General features: G+C 38.5%; 1 protein-coding gene across 1 annotated transcript in view; it reads left to right on the forward strand.

Annotated features, from left to right (window-relative positions):
- The window catches only part of ATP8A2 (ATPase, aminophospholipid transporter, class I, type 8A, member 2), a gene marked incomplete at its 3' end in the record, with an annotated part of 199975 nt that overhangs the window by 1073 nt on the left and 175573 nt on the right, over window positions 1-23329 (forward strand). The window contains exons 2-7 of the mRNA XM_010083758.1: window positions 12191-12290; window positions 12881-12979; window positions 13786-13831; window positions 17974-18014; window positions 19540-19613; window positions 22165-22234. Of these exons, the coding sequence (XP_010082060.1) occupies window positions 17988-18014; window positions 19540-19613; window positions 22165-22234 (171 nt within the window). The remainder of the gene's footprint in view (window positions 1-12190; window positions 12291-12880; window positions 12980-13785; window positions 13832-17973; window positions 18015-19539; window positions 19614-22164; window positions 22235-23329) is intronic.

The raw sequence follows: 23329 nt of genomic DNA on the forward strand, positions 1-23329 counted from the left end.
TAATTTACATTAGTTGGTTTATTGTGTGTATTATCAAGGGCAGTTTTAAGAATATCCTCTGGAACGATTCTGGTGTTCTGGGTAGTGCAGCAACTTATTTATACAGTATTTTGCCTCAACTTTGGCTTATTATATACTTGTCGGGGAAAGTCTATGGTTTAGAAGCAGTTAAAATTACAGTTTTTCTTAGTGTGTTGCTTTTTCTATGTGGACAGCAACATTGGATGTTTTCTTACTTTTTTTATTTTTCCCTAACTAATGATGAGCTGAGTTTGACCATTTTCTGTGGATAGACTACATGTGCTTCTCCTGCTTAACAGAAAGGAAAGCAGGGAATACAGGGTTTGCAGAATCTGTAGTTTAGGTTTTTGTAAAAGGATTCTGTTCTGATCTGGCTTGATCTTTTTCAAAATTAGTGTGTGACTCTGCTACCAGGAACTGTTTTGTGATAGTGATCTGAGAGCTGTTATGTCCATCTTGCTGCCAGGAAGCTATTCCCTGGTAACTGTTAAGTTTTTCAGTAGTTTTTTGCAGCCTTGCCTCCTGACAAGGGCAACTTGAGTCGTGAGGAATATGGGTTTGCGAGGGACAAGACAAAATGCAGGTAGTGTGGTGGGGAAGTAGACGTTTGCATTACCTGATTAGGCATCTTACCTCCTTAGTGTCACTTGGAAACCAAGTTTACTTTACAGTAACTTGCTGCTGCTTAGTAAGAAAACTTTGACTTCTTTTAAAGGGGTGACCAGGTTTGGCTGTGCTTTCTCCATCCTCTGGATTAGCTTTCTCCACTCAGTCCAGTGGGAATCAAGACAAAGGTGACTTGATCTCATAGTACTTGAGTAAGGGTGCCTTGTATGGAGTACGAGTGGTGGTTTATTTACTCACTTGCTTATGCGTATTGGTGTTTCTCTTGAGGAACAGCAGTTCTGTATTGCCCTTCAACTTTCTTACTGTGTTCAGCTTCTGGATTTCTCGGTGTCATTGGATTTGAAGGTGTATTGTCTCCATAGGAAGCATTAGTGTACGGCAGCGCACTGTGTAAGCAGATAAAAACCTGTACCTGAGGGGTTATGGAAAACTAAACTGAAGGAGATAATAAACCAGACTGTTGTAAATCATGTAATTTCTGAGTGTCACCTTTTTGGTAGTCATCAAGGATTCTCTGAACAACAGTGTGAATTTGTGAATGTTCATAGGAAGCTTTCCGAAGTAAGGGATAGCATGAAATAGCTTGCTCAAAACTAAGCAGAATACAGCAAGATATGGAGATGCAGAGGGTGGAGGAAGGTAGCTGAGTGGTGTAGCTTTTTGTTTAAGATGTTCTAAGCATCTGGAGCTTTTCAACTTTTTTAGGGGAGAGAGGCACTGTTAAAAGTGAATTCCTGATGTTTGTGGGAGCGGAAGGAAAAAGTGATTAGTACCATTTTTTTTTTTAAATTTTGGACGACTTAAAGAAAATTGATAATTCCCTAATACCACTTCGAAATAGTATATACAGCTATTACAAAAGCTGTGGATGGCAACATGGCACTAATGCTTCCAAAAGTCTTGAAGTGTGAGGGTGTGGAAGAAGTTTTGTCTTTCTGCAAGCTTTCTGGTGTAAATAAGTGATATTACAAGAATTTGTAGAGCAATAGCTACATGGGTTTTTTTTGTTCTCTTCGAGCTTTGTCACAAACGATTTCAAAATTTAGTGCTGTAAAACTTGTGCTGTAGGCTGGATTTATCTTGGTCCTTTACGTGTGTGTACGTATGGATGTTGCTATTCTTTATTACGCTGCGGCAGCAGTGATGCCTTCTGTAGGAACCTATCTGTCTTACCTGCATTAGAAGCTGTTTTCATCCCTACAGTGTTCACTTGGAAAACGTGTATGTTTAAGTCTTTGGACCATTTAATGAAACCTAAATGATGATCTGTTTTCAGCTGGAGCATTTTAGAAGCTTTGAAATATGTGAAAAACAAAACAAGTATAATTACTTTGTCCAATACAGCTGTAGTTGTGGTATTAAGTATGTTTGCTTTCATGAAAGGTAACTAGTACCTGTTTTGACTTGTTTGCTGTATGTAACTCAAATGTGTCTGTTTAATAGGAGCCTTTCTGTACTTTAAGCTTAGTAAGAAATGAAACATTCATGTCCTGAAAACTTCCAGCCACTCTGTAAACAGCTCTATGCCACTTCAAGGTAATAATTAAAATCTACTCTCAGGCATTCTACATTTGGGGATTGAAGTCTACTAACAGCTGTTATAAGCCTAAGACATCCCTGGCTACAGACAGTGTGAGACAGTAGTCAGGCTTCTACAGAGACCCCAGCCAGCTCTTTTCCCTTTCTTCCAATGTGCTGTAGAAAAGGCTTTCTTTGCACTTCTTTAAGATGCTGACTTTTACTTCTAATTCAGGTGTGAAACACAAAATGGTAATGGATCATTAATGTTTCCAACCTTTAACTCTTCCACGTTGGCCTGGTTCAGCGTGAGTGATTATGGTTATTTCTGTGCTTATTACGTAGCAGATCAGCTCAGTGTGAAAATAACTGTTTAGCAGAAATGCCAGCTTGTATGGTGGCTTTGATTGGAAATGTTTCTTTTGCTGCCTGAGTTTATGTGATTACTTAAACCATAACTCTTTATTACTAAGTTTGATTTATGTGACTACCTGAATGGTGGGGGAGGTGACTCAGAAGTCTTTATTGTATAGTTTGAAAACAAACTTGCCTGTTGCCTTGTAAAAATACAGGAATACAGATGGGGTGCAATGATAGGGGTTTGAATGCTGTGTCAATACTTCTGAGACTGCCGAACTAACAGCATGGATACTTTTCCAAATATATATTAGGTGGAGACTGGTATATTTTGCTTAAAGTGTAAATACGATTCCTTGATGTTTCTTATTAATACTGGAGTCTGCTCTGACCTCAGTGTCTTGTACTGAATGTATGAGTACTGTGCGGAAACTTTCTTCCAGTGTATGCAATAAAAATTTCCAGTTAAGTGATTTGAGCACCTCACTTGTTCCATGTGTTAATGTTGATGCAGAAGTAGTTGGAACTTCTGGGCTCTTGATCCAGGAAGCACAAAAGTGCTGAAATAATGTCAAGGACATTGTCTCAAAACTTTAAGTACATTTCAGTTGGTGTTGTAACTGTTGCTCTATGTAATATTCTTTCATTTGAGCCCTGGTAGTGCATCCTGGTGCAAGTCTGACTTAGCTCTGAATCAGGATTCCAAGTTCAGCCTTGGCATGTGGCTTGAGCGGGAGGTCAGGGGCAGACCAGCAGTCAGGAAGGGCAAAATTCTACTTGTATGCTTTTTAATGGATCTTGAATCCGTAAGTCTTGTTGAAAAGCTGCTCATCAGGACAGAATTTGGTGGCTTGATCTATTAAGGAGGTTCCAGAAGGTGTATCCTGATATACAGAAAATCATCAGTTCAGAGACTTGTCTTGCATAGAGGAAAAAGCTAAATTCTACCAGAAAAGATAATGAGCAAAAAGCCTTCAGTATTCGCTTAAAACTCAAGCAAAGTGATGAGAAGGGATTTTTGATTTCGTAAGGCAGAAGCACCACTGTTAGGAATTGCGTGCTGAAGACTGTAACAAAGCACCAGAAGACCTCTGTTAAACAGTCTGTTTATAGTCCCAGACTGTCCCATCAGTGTCTGCAGGATGCTTGCTAGTAACAAAATTGTAGGTGCAGTCTGAATTCTTTTAATTTCAGCTGTTGCATTAAATGAAGCAAAGTGCATTGCTTTCTTGGCTTGTGAACAGGTACTGTGGAAGCCCCTTGAGATTTAGAGGTGTCAGTGCTTTTTGAATGTGTGTGGAGGTTCTCAGTGCTGCTTAATGAGTCGCTGCTGCTGAAATAGGAACTGCAAGTATTGCTAGCCAATTAGTATTGGCCCTTGTAACATGAATATCCCAAGCAGTGTTCACTGTGATCTGCAATTGAAAATGTGAACGGCAGTCTGCTATGTGCAAGTACATCTGTCTGCACCTCATACTGTAGACCAGCATTCCTCTTGCACTAAAATGTACCTTTACTCTTCAGGTAAAACTGTCCCTACTTGTGCTCAGTTTCTTCTTGGTAGAGTTCGGACACTGTGGCTTGTTTGTACTTGTGTTTGTATTACATTTTGTATTAATCTTCTGTTGTCATGTGAACAGATTGCTTGTCTGACTGCAGAAAAGCATTTTGGAATTATTTGAAGAAGGGATGGATTATTATATTCTGAATGGTATGAGTTTAATCATACATTAAACTAATCTGTAATTCTTTTCAGTTTTAGGCAGATACTGTTCTTAACTGAAAATAAATACTCAATATTAGATATTTCTCATAAATAAGCAAAAACTTAATTTTCCCTGCAGTGCAGCTGTTGCTGACACTAATCTATCAATGAAAAAGGCTTGGGTACAGTTATGGAAGGATTCTTTTAGCCATTAAAACTCAGTGAAAGTAACTGGTATTGTATGCCTGGTGTTGATGTTGTGTTCATGGATTGTGCCAATGTCTTTGAAGTTGCTACATCTTTGGTCTTAGTGGGCTACTCCTAGGGCCAGAGCTCCTGGAGTGTTAAACTGTTGAGTTTTGCCTAGATGAAATGTCTGGATGAAAAAAACCCTATGTGAGAGTTCTAGTGTCCTTCCACCTGCTGCATGCTGAGCTCTCTAGCATCCCAAAATAGTGGGGGTTTTTTTGGCATCATGATGGATTTTGTACATCAGCAGTTGCAACACAACAGGGGAATTAAACTGGATTTTTTCCTCTTTTAGATGAAGTCACTATTTAAGCAACTTTCAGATGCTGGAGCCAGAGCTTAAATGCAGCCTGACTTCATGCAAACAAAGCTGCTTTCCCACATATTTGTTGAATGTTGAATAAATATTGGCTCATAATCAGCAGTATGTATTCCCTTGTGACTCTGTGTTTCTACTTATTCCTCTGCTGTTGGTGATCTCTGTCCAGAGAAACATGTGAACAGGAAGAGACTAAATGTTTTTGGTGATTCTTTGTGTAGTTGAGTGAGGATGGGGTCAAAGCAGGTGTCTTTCAGGAATTAAAGGTGGCATATACAATAAATCACACGTTCTGAAGTCTCTTGCTGTTTACAGGTATGTGTATAGCCTTCTGCTCAGTGCTATAGACCTCACTGTCCCACTGCTGATGGTCTGTAGAAAAGGGTAGAAGAGTAAGAAATTATCTAAAGTTGACCTAAGTAGAGCTCAAGAACTGTTATAATTGCTTTCCATATAGTTTCTGTGGACTGTGAAGATATTTGTTCAGTTTTGAGAGAAATGTAAGTATTCCTTTTTTCTACCACCCCTTGCTTGTCACTAGAACAATGGGTGCTTAAGTTCTGGTGACACTTGGAATTAAATAATGGCTTTAAAACGGAAGTTAGCACTCTAGCTTCTAGGCACTAGCTAACCTATGTGAATTGTTTTGATATGTTTCAGTCATCTTCATGTCATTGCTGTGTGTTTACTGTGAAGCCCATTTTGGAATTGAACAGTAACTAAACCTGGTATTAAACTTGCTTTATTAGACAGTAGTATTTCTAGGCTAACTGTTCCAGTCAGCTCTGTTTTACTGAGTTGTACTTGCTAGCAAGGGCATATTTTTATAGTGATGACCTGACAATATCAGACTGTGCTGAAACAACATCATGCCTACAGAGCTTTTAGTGCTATTCCTAAACAGTCTTTGTCTAATGTACTGAAAAATAGCCAGGAGTCTGTTCCCCTTTCTTTAGGGACTTCCTGAATAGAGAACAAATGGAAAGGCCTTTTCTGTTTGTATGCTTTAGGAACAGCCTCTGTGGTACAGGATTTGAAAGCAAAAATGCTATCACTTATATTAAATGTGACCATGAGGTCTTGTTTTTAGGTTAAACTGAGTGTAAGCAGTTGTGCTAATGGCTCATGTATTAAGACTGTCATGAGCACTACTGTAGGAGGCCTTTGTAGTGGGAGTAATACTCGCTTTGGCAACATCAGTTACATTAGTTTTTGCACTCTTTCACTGTCTCTGTATGGTGGAAGTCATGCTGATAGTGGGGCAATTTGGCACAAGATACTGTAGGTTAGAAATTCTGAAAAATCCTTACATGGTTAAGAGTTATCTTGCTGAACTAGAGAGTACTAAGGCAATTGTGCTTCAGTGGACAACCATTCATAATGCATTTCATTGTACTTTGGTCTTAACAATGGTCTATATGAGGATAACAACCAAAATGAAGCAGTTGAAGACAAGGTTATTGCTGATGCAGCTTCTGAGGAAGTGCAGGTAGCTCATCAGAGCTGGGTTTGTCAGCCTTGGCATCTTGTTCCTGAAATGGAACTTGTGCGTTAGGGTAGATAAACACTACTTGCCAGCAGAAGCAATGGTAATGGATGAATATTGCACTTACCACCCTACCTTTTTATTATGTTTTGGTGTAGAACACAACACTAATGATGTGCATTACTATGAAATAATGATGAAAGAATATATTTGAGATGTCTGTGCTAATTTACATTATCCCTTGTGTAAAACACTCCTAAACCTCAGTGGTTGGTTGTCTACCTGACAGAGGTCTTGAATTTAACTTGAAGTAAACTCTTCTTCAGAATAACTTCAATGTCTTATTACAGCAGACCCAAACCATTCTGGCCCACAAAAAACAAGTTCTGGTGGAACTTGACCTGCAGGGGACTTAGTGGTCTGGCTTGATATGTCTTGAGTCTTTTAAGCATGTATGAAACAATCTTTTTCTCCCCAGATCATATGATTTGAGAAAAGAGGGCTCAGATTCTAAGATGTGATCAGTTCCTCCTGTTACAAAGGAGGGGAAGAACAAGTCTTCCGAACACAGTGGTGCCTTTTGTTGCTTCTGGTGGGAGCCCATCTTATAAAATGAAGGAATCTTTGCACTAAGAAATTTGGGGAAGGGATGAGGTCCTTGAGATGAAAACTGACCCACTGGTAAGGATTTTCAGAAGTTACTGGGTACTTCTAGAAGTGTATTCTGATGAAGTTCAAAAGGATTAATTTTAATACATTTGAGTATTCCCAATCAGTTTAATTGCCTGCATTGGGTACTTTAGGACAACAGTTTTATCCCTCTTCCACAGTATTGCAACAGCTTTGTTGGGAAATCTTTCAGGGTTTGATGTTTCAGTGGCTAGGCAGAAGAATGTCCTTTAAACAAAGTTGACGTGTTTTATGTTTTGACAATATGTGAATGTGTATGTGTAAGATGTCATTGCAATTATAGAGAAACTGTAGAGGAGTGTAGAGAAAGATGGAAACAGAACAGGCACTCAAACTATGGACAGCTTCAGAGCTGGGTGGTAGAGATTCTGATATGATGGCTCTTCATTCTTTGCCTTACCCTGGCAAGCTTTAAGTAATAATATCCTGTAGGATTCAAGTCTTGCACTTTTTACTGTGCAAGAGCAAGTCTTGCTCCTTTTACAATACTCTATTCTGACTGGAACTCAGTCTATCTCAAACTGTCTAGAGTATTTAAGCACCACAGACCCTTTCCTTAGCTGGCAGAAGCGTACAGGCCATATACAGAGTGGTAAACCCCTTATTGGCTGGAGTCTTCCTCTGCAGGAACTGTAGTCTCAAGGATTTGTCTGACAGGGTGAGGCTCTCTGATGGAATTGGGGGCTGCATTGGTTCAGGCAGAAACTGTTCGTGACACTTGGATTTCTGGTAACCTAGCCAATATTCTGCATGGCAGTGTTGTTTGTTGGTAAAGTGTTTCTATGACTGAGCTTTCTCTGTACCAAGTGTAATAATTGCCTGTTGGTTTTTGTATCAATGTAGTTAAATATCACTTGAGATATGTAAAGCTTGCTGCTGTGCCTCTCACGGCAGTGATGACTGTCTGGAGGTAGCTTGTGCTCATACTGCTGCTCTACTTGAGAGCTTCAGCAGAACCTCTGAAGCTGGTGTCAATCTTACCATTAAAAGAAGTGTCACATGCCTGCAGGGCCTTATGCACACAATGTTCCAGTGAAGACAGTATTTGAGCCCTTATTTCAAGCAAATCGTCTTGATTTTTTAAAATTATTTTTTATTCCTTTTCTGTTAGAGGGCATCTGATCTTCTGTATGTGTTAATGGAAACAAAGGCTGTTTGGTGAGAGAAGAGTTCAAGTCCTTAACATTCACTTTAACTACCCAGTCCCTCTGTTGTGGTTCAGAAGTCTGTACCTGGCTTTCTTAGGAATTGTTTTTGCAAATTGATATGTGCTATAAAGCACTAATATCAAGCAATACTCATTCTTTGGTGCTTAGATTTGAGAGTGTTTCAAGTATGTGAACTGTGGAATGGAAAGCTTTGGGTGAATGCTGCCTAAGAAAGGACAGTTTGTACTTAGCACCCCTGGAAATGAGGCCACATGTGTTTCAAGGAGGTCCTGTTTTCTTTACCATGATTAGCCTGAAGGTCAAGTTCATTTTGGAGTTGTCAGTCTGAATTCTGAAGGAAGAGGTGGAAGTGCTTTAGATGGCTGACTGGGAAAATGTAGAGCTGTGTTCAGCTGCACATTGCCAGCACACGTGCTTTTTGAGGAAGTAATCTCTCTGCCTCTGTTACTGGAAGCCTTTGCCTCTTCAAGGATAATTCTGTAGAGTAAAACTTGACTTCGTGAAAAATTTCAGGGAAACAAGGAAAATAGCAACTATGGGAGTTGTCATGCGAATATTCCATGTTAATAAATGGAGAAACTATACTGGAGAACTACTACTGAGTTTCTCAGCATACTGTTTGCTACTTTTAATTTGAGTGTTATCAAAATAACTGATCCTTGATACTTAAGTAGCACAGTAGTGAGTTAACGTATATGAATGACAGTAACTTTTTTCAAATTATACAGTGTTTGCTTTCAGAAAAATCTTTGCAATGCCCTAGAAACAGTGGGGCCAGACTTTGAGGTGTATCCAAACCGATTTAACAGGGTTTGGTAGAGTTCCTCCTGACTTAGGCAGTAGTGTAATTCAAAAGATGACTTAGATGATTTAAGTTGCAGATATAGAGGAGGCATCTCTTATGTTTGCACACCTGTTTAAACATCGAGCTTCTGTAGTTAAGCAGGTTTTGCATAGTTAACAGCTGTTGCTTTAGGATAAAGCAGTTCTTGTTTGGTTTCCTGCATGTGCTCCCCACCACAACCTGTTCTGTGAGCTGCATACTTGGTGTCCTTGGAATTGGGTATCAGGCACTCTTTTGAAGGTAATATGGCTCTGATTGGGGCTGGTCAGAGCCCCTTCGCTTTGCAGATATTTGTTTAGTGACCAAGACTGTGCTATGAGTGAGCTGCCTGAATTTTCTACCTGTCCACCTGTAGGTTTTAACTTTTCTGAGCTTTGTCATCTACAATGTCTGTTGGGAGGGAGCTGAAAGCTTTTTAATTTGCAAGTATTCCATTTGTCCTTTAGAGAGCTGTTCTTCAGAGCCAAAGTAATCAAATACTCCTCCACAGCTTAGTCTTAGTTTTTCCGGAGAAGTTTCTTTTTGAATAATAACATACACCTGCTTTTTATACGTACACATGATTATTTTTCCTGGTCAGCATGGTAACAGCCAAAAGTGCCCCTCTAATTAGAACTGACACTATTTTCTGAAGGCATCTGTCATGTCAAAATGTGTGGAGTGACTTACTATGTATAAAGCTCATTTGAAAGAGCCTTATTGTGTTTGCATTAACGTGATTGTTAGAGTAAGAATATTGTTTGGACCAGTTAGCTGTCAAGTTGGTAAATGGTACAATGTTGTTAATAAATGTTTCAGCTTGACTGTAGTCAGACAAATTCTTGCTTTAATATAGTCGTAGCAATCTGGTATCCAGGGGAGTACTATTTTGATATAAAAATATGCCAGTGCTTGGTTTCCAATTAGTATTGCTTGGGGAATTCACTTGTGGGTCTAAACTTGATTAACCCATATTCTTTAAGTCACAAGGTATTTGAGACCTGTGTTTCATTATTATCTGTACTAAAGGAAGGAGACCAAGTGAATGTGGCTTAAAACAAAAAAAAAAAAACTTAGTTGGAAGAAATTAATAGCACCTCAAGGAAGTAACTTCTCTTCATTTGTACAATAAATATACTATGCTAAATGCTTTAAACCTGGATTTTTCACTTAGTTGGCTTAGTTGGTATAATCTATGAAGTTCAGCCACTTGAAATGTCTATAAAAGATCACTTTGAGTATGTGAATACATGACTGCTGAGCAGTAGTAGCAATAGAAAGTCTACAGGCTGTAGTGCCAGAAATGCTGTCATGTTGCTTTTTTTAAAATGTTGAGTTAAAGCAATAACTGATTTGCATCAAACCTTGTAGTTGCTTGAAGAGGAAACTAGGTGCTAAGATGGGATCTTAATTGGTTTTTAATTGATCATTTTGTTGAACTTGCCCTGCTCTAGTGTCCAAAACAGAGCTTTGTGTAACAAATTGTGCCATATTGTACCTTGTTACTATTTGAGTCTGGAAGATGCAGCAGTATCTCATTAGATGGCTTAGAGTTGGGGGTGGGGAAGATGAGAGGGAGAAGAAAATGGTTAAAGCAAGTAAGTGGTCTTGGAGAATGCAGTTCTCTAACCTTGTATGTACAAACGTAAGTATAAGAGAACTCCACTGAACTTAACTGTGTGTGGATCAAAGTTGTGGGAAGAGTTTCATGCATAGCAGTCAATTGTGAAAGGCAGATCATATAGATAAAGCATTTGATTATTGTAGTCCTTCATGATTTGTGAATGGTTATGCTATGGATTTCAATTGATCTGGAAGGCTTATTAGTGGGACAGAACCAGAAAAGCGTTTCTCATAGAGGACCAGGCTTAATGGAGAGGTGCTTTTAATGCTTCTAGGAAACCAGTAAAACAGCATCTTGCATGTGTTCAGAGAGTTGTGTTATTAGTACTTCAGGAAACAGTTTTTCCTCTTTCTTGAGAGGAGTATCTTAGGGTTCTAGGTTCCTTGGAAACATAAGACTTCTTTAAAACAAACAAACCCCCAAAACAAACCAAACAAAACAATGCCCCAAAATGCAAACAAAACTCCTGCTACAGGTTGACTGGTTCTTGCAGAGCTTGCATTCAGTGTCTGGGGGAAGACACCCGAACTACAGCTGCAAGCACTCAATTCTTACAACTCCAACTCATGCTGATGGCTAGTAGTTAACAGTGGGAGAAGGTGCTGTGCTAATTCAATGGTGGAGAGTAAGGCAGAATTCCTCTTTCTACTCTAAAAATATTTTTTCCTCATATAATGGAACACTACATGCTACTGGATAGACTCAGTCACTCATACAGCTTAGACAAGTTCTGCAGCATGTTGAGTTTCCTTGCATTGTCTCAAGAAGGCATGTGGGTGACTGGGTTGTAACTGATGTGTTCAGAGAGCCAAGACTTTGAAAAATCAGGAGTCTTGATCTCTTTCAGGTTGGTTTTGGTAACTTGACAGTATGGGTATGGCTTATTCAGCTCATTTAAAAGTTCAATGGTTAAATAATCTTATATCTTGGACACTATTTTCCTGAAGTTGTATTTGTGCCCATCATGGGCTTCATGTGAGGAGGACAAGAAATTGCATACGTTATTGACATTAGTTAGTGCAGTATACTTTTGTTTTAAGGTAGAAGAAACAGTAATATAACTACTTAGTAAAAATACACAGAAAATATTAATCTGGAAAAGTGCATATTTCTGGAGGATTATTCAGAACTGAGTGTGCAGTGGTTCTGAACAGGGAAATAAGGCATTTAAAAAATGGTACTGCGAAATTTCTCATTTCTCCCATATTCATCTCTGCCTCCCCTAGCATTTAAATTCCATATTTTGATGAGGGGTGAGCACTTGATCAAGTGGTTGGAAGTGAGGTGAAAGATTGCCTGTTCATGGTGCTGAAGTTTGGATGGATAATAAATTATCTGATAGTTCATCCAATAATAAAGGTACCAGTGATTAAGGTGGGACTGTCAGCCTTCTGGGTCTATGTGGCACCTCTTTTTTTTCAGTACAGCTGTCTCTCATAACACAGGCAACTTATTTCCTCCATATTCTCTGTATGTCTTTACTGTGTGGTCTTTGGATCACTTTCTAATACTGGCTTTTAGAAGCCTACTTGAAACTCTTTGGTCATAATCCCTGTATGATATTCTGGCAAAGTACTAAAAAAAAAATCTTCTAACCTGCAGCACAGCCAAGTACAGTGTGGTGACATTTCTACCTCGATTCCTGTATGAGCAGATAAGAAAAGCTGCAAATGCATTCTTCCTCTTCATTGCCTTACTGCAGGTATTGTTTTATTGGTTTGCCTTGATTATAAAATAACATTGTAATGTAGCAAAAGTTGCTTCAGTTGTTATGCTTAACTGTGAAGAAATTGTTATATATTTTAATAGTAAGATTAATGAGGTATGTACTTAATAATTGAAATTAGAAGGCAACTTAGACTTTTTTTGATGTACTATGAAAAATCAAACTACTTTTATTCCTAAGTGAGAACAAGTAGTAATATTGTAAAACATGGAGCTATTGCCCATACTGAGAAAAGCATTTGTGGATTCCTGTGAAACTGCTGACTGTTTGGATAGTCCAGATTATCACTGCTTCTGGGTAAATTACACCATTTAAATGCTTTTCTCGTGAAGAGATGAGAAATAGAATAAAACACATGTACAACAACTTTATCTTCTAACTTTACGGTGGTAGTTTCTTCAAACCTACTGAACGCTAGTTTGCCTACTGAAATTGGATGTGAGTTAGGCACAAATCAGAAAGCTCTGTGTTCTCTTTTCTGAGAGCTTTGCCTCAAGTTGTAAATTTACTAGAAACGGATTTTAAATAGAAATAAAATGGATATCTCTTTCTTCCTCTGTTCACAGCAAATTCCAGATGTCTCTCCAACAGGAAGATATACCACCTTGGTGCCATTGCTATTTATTTTGACAGTTGCTGGCATCAAAGAAATCATAGAAGACTATGTGAGTATGATTATGGGGATGCTGTGCTAAAGACCAAATGTTTAAAAAAAGCCACAAAATGCCACAAAGCTATACATCTCTGACATCTATTGTCTCATTGCTGAAGAGCAGCAGAGTATCCTTTTGACTTACAAAGCTCTGAATTTGACTAGAATTTCTGTAGCACACTGAGATAAATGAGGCATTTTCATTATAGATGGTGAACAAGGAAATGGTAGAAGTCAGGACGCTTGTATCTACCTCTTCAAACTTGGTTATTTGTGGTTTTGTTAGAAAGACCTGTCTAGAAGGACACTGTAGAGTCCTGACAGATATGTGGTCTTTTTAGGTGGCCTTTAAAACAGCAGGGGGGCAAGCGAGTTTAGCAGAGTGAACTGTTTTGGGGAAAATTTGTACTAACTTGCTTGGATATCTTTATTATAAAGAGGTCTTTCTGCTTTGCAAAGTTCTGATGAATATTGTAACTTAGAAATCAGTCTAAACAAACAGCATGTAGAATGTATAGTTTGGTTGTTATCTAAATATGCTGTTCCTCCTTCTTCCTTTTGTGTTTCTTCCAGAAAACAGTTTTGGAGACTTAGTTTTTTTTGTTGTTGATCCAAGTTTGAGCCTGAATTCCAACATGGAGACTCTTTAAAGTTGTTTTAATTTACAAACCGTTTGTATTTAGATGATCTGTGTGGCTTTAAAAAAAGTCATAAAGGCAAAAGTGACCCATTTTGCAGTTTGTCATATTTCTGCTTCTAGTGGTTGGAATATGTAATGAAGTGTAATGATGTGTAATGAAATGTTTTGTTTCCTTGCAGAAAAGGCATAAGGCAGACAGTGCAGTGAATAAAAAGAAAACGATAGGTAAGACTAAATGTTTAAGTTAAATAATTAAAATGCAGATAGTGAATAACAGGACACTTACTTTTAACAGTTCTATTTCTTAAACAGTCATGATGGTGGACTTTTTGGACTAGGTAGTTCCTGATATGCTGGGATTTCACTTTAGCAAACGTTTCAGACTGATGCTGGTAGTGTGACACTTGAGAATGAAGCATGGGGGGGATTATTAGAATTTATAAATTAATGTAATTTCAAGGTTGTCCACAGTTATACAGTTCTCATCTCCTCCAAGAAAACCAAATAATTTTCTCCCCTGCCAAACTCTATCCCCATTATTCTAAAAACAAAACCAAAACAAAACAACAAAAAACCCAAACAAAAAACCCCCTATAACACCCAGAACAAAAAAAACCCCACAAACCAAACACTCCTTTCCCTAAAAAAACCCCAACAAAACCAACCAACCAACAAAATCCAACAAACCCTTGAAACACTGAAAGTTGGTGTCAAAGGAATTCTAAGTAATTTTTGTGAATGCTGCCCTTAAAATACAGGAAGAAATCTGGGGTTTTTGTGGATTTGCTTTCCTGAGGTGTCAATGAAAGTGAATTTAACACTGATATCCTCTGAATGCCTACAAGTTTCCCTAATGTATTGATGCTATTTGGCACTGAATACCTAAAGACACTTTAACTGTCTTCATATCCCTTAACTGAAAACCTGTGCAAAAAATATCAAGAGTTTACTCATGGACTGACCCTGTGGTCAGCCTTTGCTGCCGTGGTGGGATCTCTGTGTTCTCGTGTTGGACAGTTCCTTTGCTGCTCCTCCTGGGAGATCGGCAGGTGAAATGGAAAGCAGTGACCTCACCTCTGAGTAGACCCCATTCCTCCCAAACACATTGAGGTCAAATGTCAAGAAGCTAGAGAAACACTGAAAGGAGCGTGGGGAACAGAACAACCTGCTTGCTGTGCGTTTCAGTTAACAGGCATGTTTGCAGGACTATTTTCAGTGAGCTTTTCCTTTGTGCTTGAAGTTAAATTGATCTTTGAGATTGTATATTAATGAACATCAAAAGGCATTGCTTATCAGTTCGAGGTAATTTCTCTACAAGAGTCTGGGAAAATGTTAAAATTTATTAGTCATGAGTAACGTAACTAACTGGCTGTAGCACAGCAGGCCTTGTTATGGGTGATGTGAAAGACTGCTCTTTCAAAGGTCACAGACAGTTCTAATTCATTTGCAGTTAGTGTTTGTTAGCACATGTTCATTTTAAGGTTGTCTTTCCATAATTACTGTGATAAACTTCCTTGAAGAACACAAGGTATCCTTGTGGAACTAAGTGGGGCAAAAAAATTAGTTCCGTTCAGGTTTTATTTTTTACATTTGATTACCGTAAGTAAAACTTTCAAAACTATTAAACCGTATCCTCATATTTCTTCAAAGGAAGGGTCAAGAGGCTCATTCTTAAAAATTTTATTATGAGAATGAAAAGCTAATATATGTTCAGGGTGGTATTAAGATGAATTAAACTTAGGTTCTGTATATGCCTTTAGGTTCCCCTTATAGCTAAGTGAGATCTAGTCAATACAATCAGTATAGAGAGCAGTTCCACTCACTTAAAAGTAGACATGTCCTGGCTGCTTGGCTATGTTCTGAACTGCACTGCCTGCAATGAGCAGATGCTTGCTTCAGTAGTGTACACATAGGCTTTGCATTTATCTTCATGTTTAGTTTTTTGAGCAATAGTGTTATCTTCCAAGCACATTTCCTATATTAAATTTATTATTGAAAACATTGGTTTGCTTTGCAGAATGGCTTTGGTATGTAGGATTTAAATTCCCTTTGGAGGAAACCAAATTGAAAGCTCTGCTCCAAATGGAGACTGTTCATCTCCATTAGGAGCTGGAGCATGTTAGGCTCTGAGCCAGTGTTTTGACTTGGATGGCTTCATGTGGTATGTATGGAGATGACATTGAATCTGGGGACCAGACTAAGTGTAATCCCAAGTGAAGCCCCTGAGCAGCATATTGCGTACATGTAGAGAGCTTACTAATAACTGTTCTGATGTATTGATCCTCTCATTATCAAATTATAGAATAAGCCATGAGCATTTAATACCATATGGGATGCCCTTGAATAGTAGATGAGCACAGGGCTAACAAAATATTTCACAAGACTGATGAGGAATGCTTGCCCCTCAGGAGTAGCACTTCAAATGGCCCTGCACTCTAGGTGTGAGTGACAGCATAAGTCCTAGATCTAGAGCATCAACACACTTTTATAATTTCAGGAAGTCTTATATTAAAACTCTTTTTTGAATAGGAGCAGTCTTTTTAGGTACTGGTTTTTACTTTAGCCAAATACCTTTTGACAATGAATAATTCATCAATTTTACCTTCCTATAGATAACCTACGGAACACAGTCTTTTCTGTCTTTTGGAGTACTCCTATAAAACTGGATTGAGCAGAGTAGAAAGTGTGAAATTGCAACCTCAATTTCTGAACGGTTTTATGCTAGTGGAAGCTTTCTCTTCAGATTGTGGGGTTGAGTTTAAAAAAAAATTGCTTCTGTAATTTGTTTAACAGATTACTTGTAAAAGTTAAATTGATTTCATTAAACATGAAAGATAAATAGTTTTCTTGTGTTGTCTACATGTGAACATAAAACAATGTGAACTGTTGGCTAAAATGTCTCAAATTTTCTGGTGGAACACGGTGCTGTTTAAAGCAAGGTATAGGAGATGCTAAGTGTTGCAATCCCTCTCTGAGGGTTTGGGTTTTGAGTCAAGGCTGCAGGTATATGGCTTTTCACTTGAGATTCTGGGCTCAGGCCTTTCCCTGAGTTCTGAGCTAAGCAGCACTTAATTCAAATTCAAGCACAGCTTAGAGGGAAGGAATGGCTGTAACTAAAATGTTCTTCCCCTAAACTACATACACTTGTTTGGGTGGAAGCTCAGCAGTTTAGATGCATCACTAGCAGTGCTTCTATTGCTGCCCACCCATTTCTTTTTAGCTTACTTCACTACGATCCATCCACTGTAAATCTCAGGATTCAGTGCTCCAAAGTGTGTGGGCTGAGGACAGGAATTGAGAGGCTTCTTGTGCTTGATTTGGTCTGGCAAATCTTGCATTCCTGTTTGTGGAGTGGCCTAACCTGAGTAGGATGGCTGAGGCTGTATTCAACAGAATGGTATCTTCTGGGAATTGAGTATGGCTTCCAAATTAGCTGTGTATGTGAATTGCATAGAACTGAGGAGAAAATTGTATTCAAAGTAGGGGGCCAGCCTCTCCAACTTTAATCTGTTGCACACTATACTTTTTGAGTGTCTTTGAAAACTGTCTGCAGCAGCTTGCAGTGAAGGGTTTGAGTTTTAGGTGTACTTGGTGTGCTCAGACCTGGACTGGATTTGGTAACTCAGCACTGACTGGGTGTAAACTTTTGACCTTACTCTTTAGGTTAAGGTAGTATTAAGTAAGTGTAGAAGCATCTGGAGGGAATACTTGGGTGAAGAAGCATGTTCCAGAGTAGATACCCAATGAGTGTATTAAGACAGCGGTGTAGGACTTCAGGCCTATTTTGGTACCTTGCTTTCTTTTTTTGCTTCCAAGTAAACTTCAGCATTTAGGGTTCTCCTTCTACCAAAGCTGATCTTCGCTTTTTAGTAGGACTTTGAGCCTGCCTGACAATTAAGCCTTAACCTTATAAAGGGCAATGGATACAGTAGTGCAGTTGGATGTGTCAGAGTCAAAACCTAATGAATAAAATGCAAGGAAAAAGCTGAGAAGTAAAAATTCTGTGGTCAATTCTTGATACTGGTTGACAGTGGATAACAATGCCGTTTGTTTTAAGGAAGGTCATTTCCTAAACAAGCAACAACATGGCCCATCTGTGGGTTATGAGATGATGCCAGGAAGAAATCAGGCCACCAACTGTTGTCTAGCAGATGACAAAAATTATATAAAGGGCAAATTCTTCCTCTTTCTTGGGTACACATGCCTACAGCTCCAGACAAAAGTATAGTCCCTGCTTCTGAAAAATACATTTCTGGTTTGTGTTAGTTCCCATTCTGGTCAATGTTTGCTACTGCTGATAGAGTTGTTTTGAAATTTGTCCAAATTTTGACGATGTATGCTAATCTAACTTTAAACTTTCTTTCCAGTTCTAAGAAATGGGATGTGGCAGAACATTATGTGGAAAGAGGTAAATAAAATTGGGAATGGGAGGGAGTGAAAGGAGATGTTCAAGAATTGCTCTTGCCAAAATAAATTCAGAGGCTTAGAATTAATGTACACTATGTGAGAATTCCCTATGACTTGGGGTGGGAAGGATGCTTTCTGCTGTAATAGTGACAATTGCCCTGAGCGAGGCGTCTGTGTACCCATCTTTAAATCCTAGTGCTATGTTTGAGTCAAATGCTAATGAACTGTTGTGTTTTTTCTTGGGCAGTTAATATGCTCCAGGGTGTAAAGAGTATTTTGTTTTTAGTCCTCATCTAGGAGAGTAACTTTCACTGCAATGCTGTACCTCCCCTGAAAGTCTAAGACTTATTTTGATACCTGTGCTAAAAAGTTGTTAGGTTTTGAAGACAAGTAGTGAGCTGCTTGCTCAAGTAAGGAACACAAGCCCTGCTGCTGCCTCAGGCACTCAGGACCTGTGTTCTGTGAAACACTGTGCCAGGACCTGGTGAGCTTTATTTCTAGAATATATACATATTTTACCCTTAAGAACTTCATGAATTGGCCTGTGTCTGCATCTGCATATTGTTGAGGCTTACACTAATTTTTAGGGAATAATAGTTCTGTACTGTCCACCTTGTTTACTTTAAGGCAGACTTTGGATCTTTTTTGTGTTTAAGTTGGTAGGGAAGTGGTTTTCAGGGGGATCAGAGTAAGGCTAATGAATCTGCCTGCTCAAACATGCCATCTGTTTCAATTTTTACAAATTAATGTGTTAAAAATATTTAAAGCCAATTTCAGCCTCTTAGTAGTGCATTGGTGCTAAGCAGTCTGATACTCATCAGGCAAGCCTGGCTTAGTGTTTTGAGGGTGCTACTTGGTCCTTCTTAGAATGAAAGTCCTATGCATGTGTGACTCCCATTAAAAGTGCTATAAACTTAGGTCTTCAGTATTCCAGACATCAGGACTTTGCGCATTGCAAGTGACTATAGGTCAGGTGAGAACTGGTTGATATTACCTGTAGAGACTGCTCCTTGCTAGTGACTCATACAAGCAGTATATCTAAAGGGGGCGAAGGGAAAATTATAGTGATGGCTGGGTAGGTAAGTGATAAGGAGAAGGAATAGGAGAAACTCTTGATACCTGAGGAAGGTAAAGCTTCAAGATAACTTTTTTTACTAGGGAAAAAAAATATCTTTCTGTAGGTTAAATAAGATTGAAGAAAAACAAACCTTCCAATTTGGATAATGGCAGGATTACAGAAAAAAGTAACTTTTACTAAAGATAAGCCACAGAAGTTCACACTTTCCAATTGAGTATATGTGGTTTTTTTTATAGAGAACTGTTTACTTTGCATTCAGAAAAGGGAAGGCTTTGATACTTCCAAAACTTGCAGTGAAAGGTACTCTGACTTTCAGAAGCACTGTCTCTAGCTGTGCATGATGCTGTTCTTTTGAGTGGAAAAAAAAAATAACAAACTAACATTCCAGACAAGCGAACTGTTTGTTTTTCTCTTCCATGCTACTGTACTCCTGCTCCTGACTCGACAGGTAGCAGTAGGTGATATTGTGAAGGTCACCAATGGGCAACATCTTCCAGCAGACATGATCATTATATCTTCCAGGTATCCTGAATGGGTGTGGAAATTGTCTCTGATGAACTGAGGTGCAGAGTACTTGAAACTCTGTATTTGCTGTTAATAAAAACAGACATCAGATGGCACTAATTTTCTCCACATCTGAAATGAAATTTCAAGAGTGTCAGAGTAGTGCTTTACTAGGCAATGATGCATGTATCATTGCAGATAGATTATTAAGAAAGAAGGCTTCTTTAAGACTTCATAGTGTTATGTATCTGTAGTTCATGAAGACTATCATTGAATTTGTTGGAAGACTGACAGTCTGTTAACATAAGCTTCATATAGTCAGTTGCTCTATGGCATTCTGAGGATCCCTCCGTGTAATTAAGGAAGCTTAAGCTTTCTTCCAATTAATTCCACTGAGTTTCCAGCATATTTTCCTGCTTCTCAGGAAAGATTTCTCTTTGAAACAGTAATTCTAAAAGGCTAGTTAGCTGGCATCTAGTAACTAGCCTACAAAATTGCTTTTCAGCTTCATTTGTTTACTCTTTGTCTTTGATACAGTGCACATATGGCCCATCCTTAGCATGGCAGTGACAGTAAACTGAGTCCTGCTCATTTTAGTTTGTGAAATATGGGACAACTTCTTTATACTGATATGCTGGCAAGCAAAGCTTAGTTGTTAGTTCCTAAAAGCATTTGAGTGGTTGTTGTCTGTTAATCTAGATTCTCTGTGTTGAACAACTTGAGGCCAAATCCACTATCCACTTAGATGAGACTTAAACAAGAGGCAATAGGGCAGTTCTTATGCTTGAACATGTTTGGTTTTTTTAGCCAAACCTGATGACATCGTGGTCTTCTCCATAATTTCCTTCTGTTCACATGCTTTTCAATGGTGACAGCAGGTTGCTCTGGTCTCCAGGTTACAGATCTTAGATGACCCAACTTCTAAGGGAACTTGTTTTCAAAGCTACTGTATTTTCTGCTCCATCCTTGTTTATGCCATCCCTAGGAGGTTTCATTTTTTGGAAAGCTCTATGGGGAAGCTGAGTCTTTTTGAACTGTCACATCATCAAGGACAGATATCTTAATTCCATAGTATACAATATTGTATTTTGAAAAAAACTCCAGATTTTAAATAAGCAGTTGTCAAGCTTCATATACAGTTAGGCTACACTTGCTGTTTCCTCTAATGTATTATACTAAAAAACTTTCTGAATTATTTATTAACTTGCATGGGTCAGCTTTTTGTTCTACATTATTTTACTAACCTGCAGTCATTGATAATCACATAATAACTGGAGAATTTAACCCAAAGTGTGTTGATTTGGGAGAAGCTTTAGTTGAAGTAAATAGCAATTTCTATGGCCGTTCCGCTTTACGATTGGCATTATTCCCATGATTCTTTTAAATTACAATACTAAGTGTCCTCAGTTCACCAGAAGGCTTTGCATGCTTCAATGGGATGGGGTCTTTTGCTTGTATGTGTTAATTTTCTGTCTGAGCTGACTGTCAGAGATGAAATAAACAGTTGTTTTTTATCTTGACTCTTTTTTCCCCCCATAGAAGAAAGATGACATCAAATTAATTTTGTGTAGAGAATAAATCTACATGAAGGAAAAAATATCTGAATCCAAACACAACTTTTTGAAACACTTCCATATTTCAGTGGAAATGAGAGGAGTTGTATTGCAAGAGGTCTCCCTCCCTCCTGAGTGAACCACTTCAATTGTAGTAGATAAGGAGTTTGTGACAGAAGAAAAATGGAATCAAGCTGGACTTAATCTGTGTCTTTCCTGGCTTCTGATTCTGGTTGCCCATGTAGGAAGAGACAGATAAGAGGCTCTGAACCTTTTTTTTTTAAAAAAGATTATTGGGAGAGAAACATCCGGTTTCTTACTGTGTTCTAAATAGTCCTGTCTGTTTCTTAACCATTTTTGTCCTAAGGAGCCTTTATTACTGACTCTTCTGCTGATTAAGTATGTTTACTGTAACAATTGGTTATTTTGGAAAAGAAATAGCGACATCTCAAGAGTATGAAAAGTGATATGCTGAAGAAACACTTGTTTGGGTCCAGATGGGAAACAGGTATTCCTTAGCAGCCTGAAAAGATAGTTGGGAAAAATAGTTTTGGTGGTGCCATACAGAGGTTTTAAATCTTAAGGGTCATGTCAGGAAAAGATCTGTGAAGTACCCTTCTTTGGTGGGTGTTATCCTCTTCATCCAAGCACATCCCCTTTTTACACTGTTCAATACTTGATATTTTATCTATAATTTTGAATTGTGAAGCAATTTTATGGACTGCAATGTAAAATAGTCCACTTTGGGCATCTAAGTTTATCATGACTTGTTAAATTCTTATTAACTTTCTGATTTAGACTTGTCTTTCTCTGTGGCTTTTTGTATGAGTGTTCCTATCCAAAGACATCTCTGTGAAATGTGTATTTTCAGCTGGCTCTTTGATAGTCATATACCACCAATATGGATTTTTGTTTTCTGCAGTATATTAAAGAAGTGTATTGTGGACCACTTTAGTGCAAAAGTAGTATATAAAAAGTACTGTGTATTAATATTGAAAACTTTATGCTCCTTACAGTGAGCCACAAGCCATGTGCTACATTGAAACAGCTAATCTCGATGGGGAGACGAATCTTAAAATACGACAGGTAAAACAAACTGAATTTCACCTCTTTTTTTTTTTTTTCCCCCTCATTTAGGTACCTAATATTAGCTACAAAGCAGAGTCTTGCTTGCATGACAACAATACAAGTACTATTCTAAAAAAACCAAAACAAGAACCCCATATCTCTTCCCAGGTGGCTGTAAGCTGCCTTTTCAACAGACAGAAACCCGAGCAATAATGCCTCATGCAAGTGGAAGGAACTAGTCTGGAGGAAGTATAAGCCCACAGAGGCAAATCAAGCAGATCTTGGCTGTATTTTGATGAAGGTCCAGTAAGTGGAAGTGAAGTGCTGTATTTAAAAAAAAAAAATCAGCTTTGCTAGTGATGAGAGCTGCAGTTTCTGCTGTCACAAGTGCCAATGTGTCTCCTTCTGTATGTTCAAAAGGACCTTTTATATGTTTAAGGTAATATGTTCTCTCTTTGTGGTAAACAGTGGAATTTATTTGGACCTTTCTAGTTTTGTTGAAGAAATACTATTGATTATGGTGTTCAGAAATAGTTCAGGATCTTTGCCTTCTTTGATTACAAAACAATAAATTTGGATTAGGATTTTGAAATACAGATTGATTGTGGTTAAAAGGCTGTACATTTGCTGCTTCTTTACTACCTGGCGGTAGTCAAGTGGTAGTGGGGCCCTTTTAAGGCTGTGTTCTGGCTTGCAGTGCTGCAGTCAAGTGGAGGCGTTTGTAGACAGGTGAAAAGCAATGGAGTGCTGTATGTGCACTTGTGAGATAGAGCAGCAATATGTTAGATTACAGTTCCATGATGGATTGATAGTTAACCCTGAGTAGGATCAGAGCATAATGGCTGCAGTGGCCCAAGAGAGACTACACTTAGGAGTGGCTATATTTATATGTTTAGTAGCAGTAGCACATCAGTGGAACTATATTTTGAGAGAAAAGCCAGGCATGGTTATACTGCCTGTCTCCTGCTTCCTCCTGCACATGTGCAGCTTTGTGCTTTATGGATGGGACTTTCCTCTTGGTTAGAGAGAGATCATGTGGGTAGTTTAACTCTTGTATAGAGGATTTAAACCAATCCTATATAAACAGGATCATATGTGTCTATAACAGATCTT

Source organism: Pterocles gutturalis, unplaced genomic scaffold, assembly GCF_000699245.1.
Source record: "Pterocles gutturalis isolate BGI_N339 unplaced genomic scaffold, ASM69924v1 scaffold5920, whole genome shotgun sequence".
Taxonomy (NCBI): domain Eukaryota; kingdom Metazoa; phylum Chordata; class Aves; order Pterocliformes; family Pteroclidae; genus Pterocles; species Pterocles gutturalis.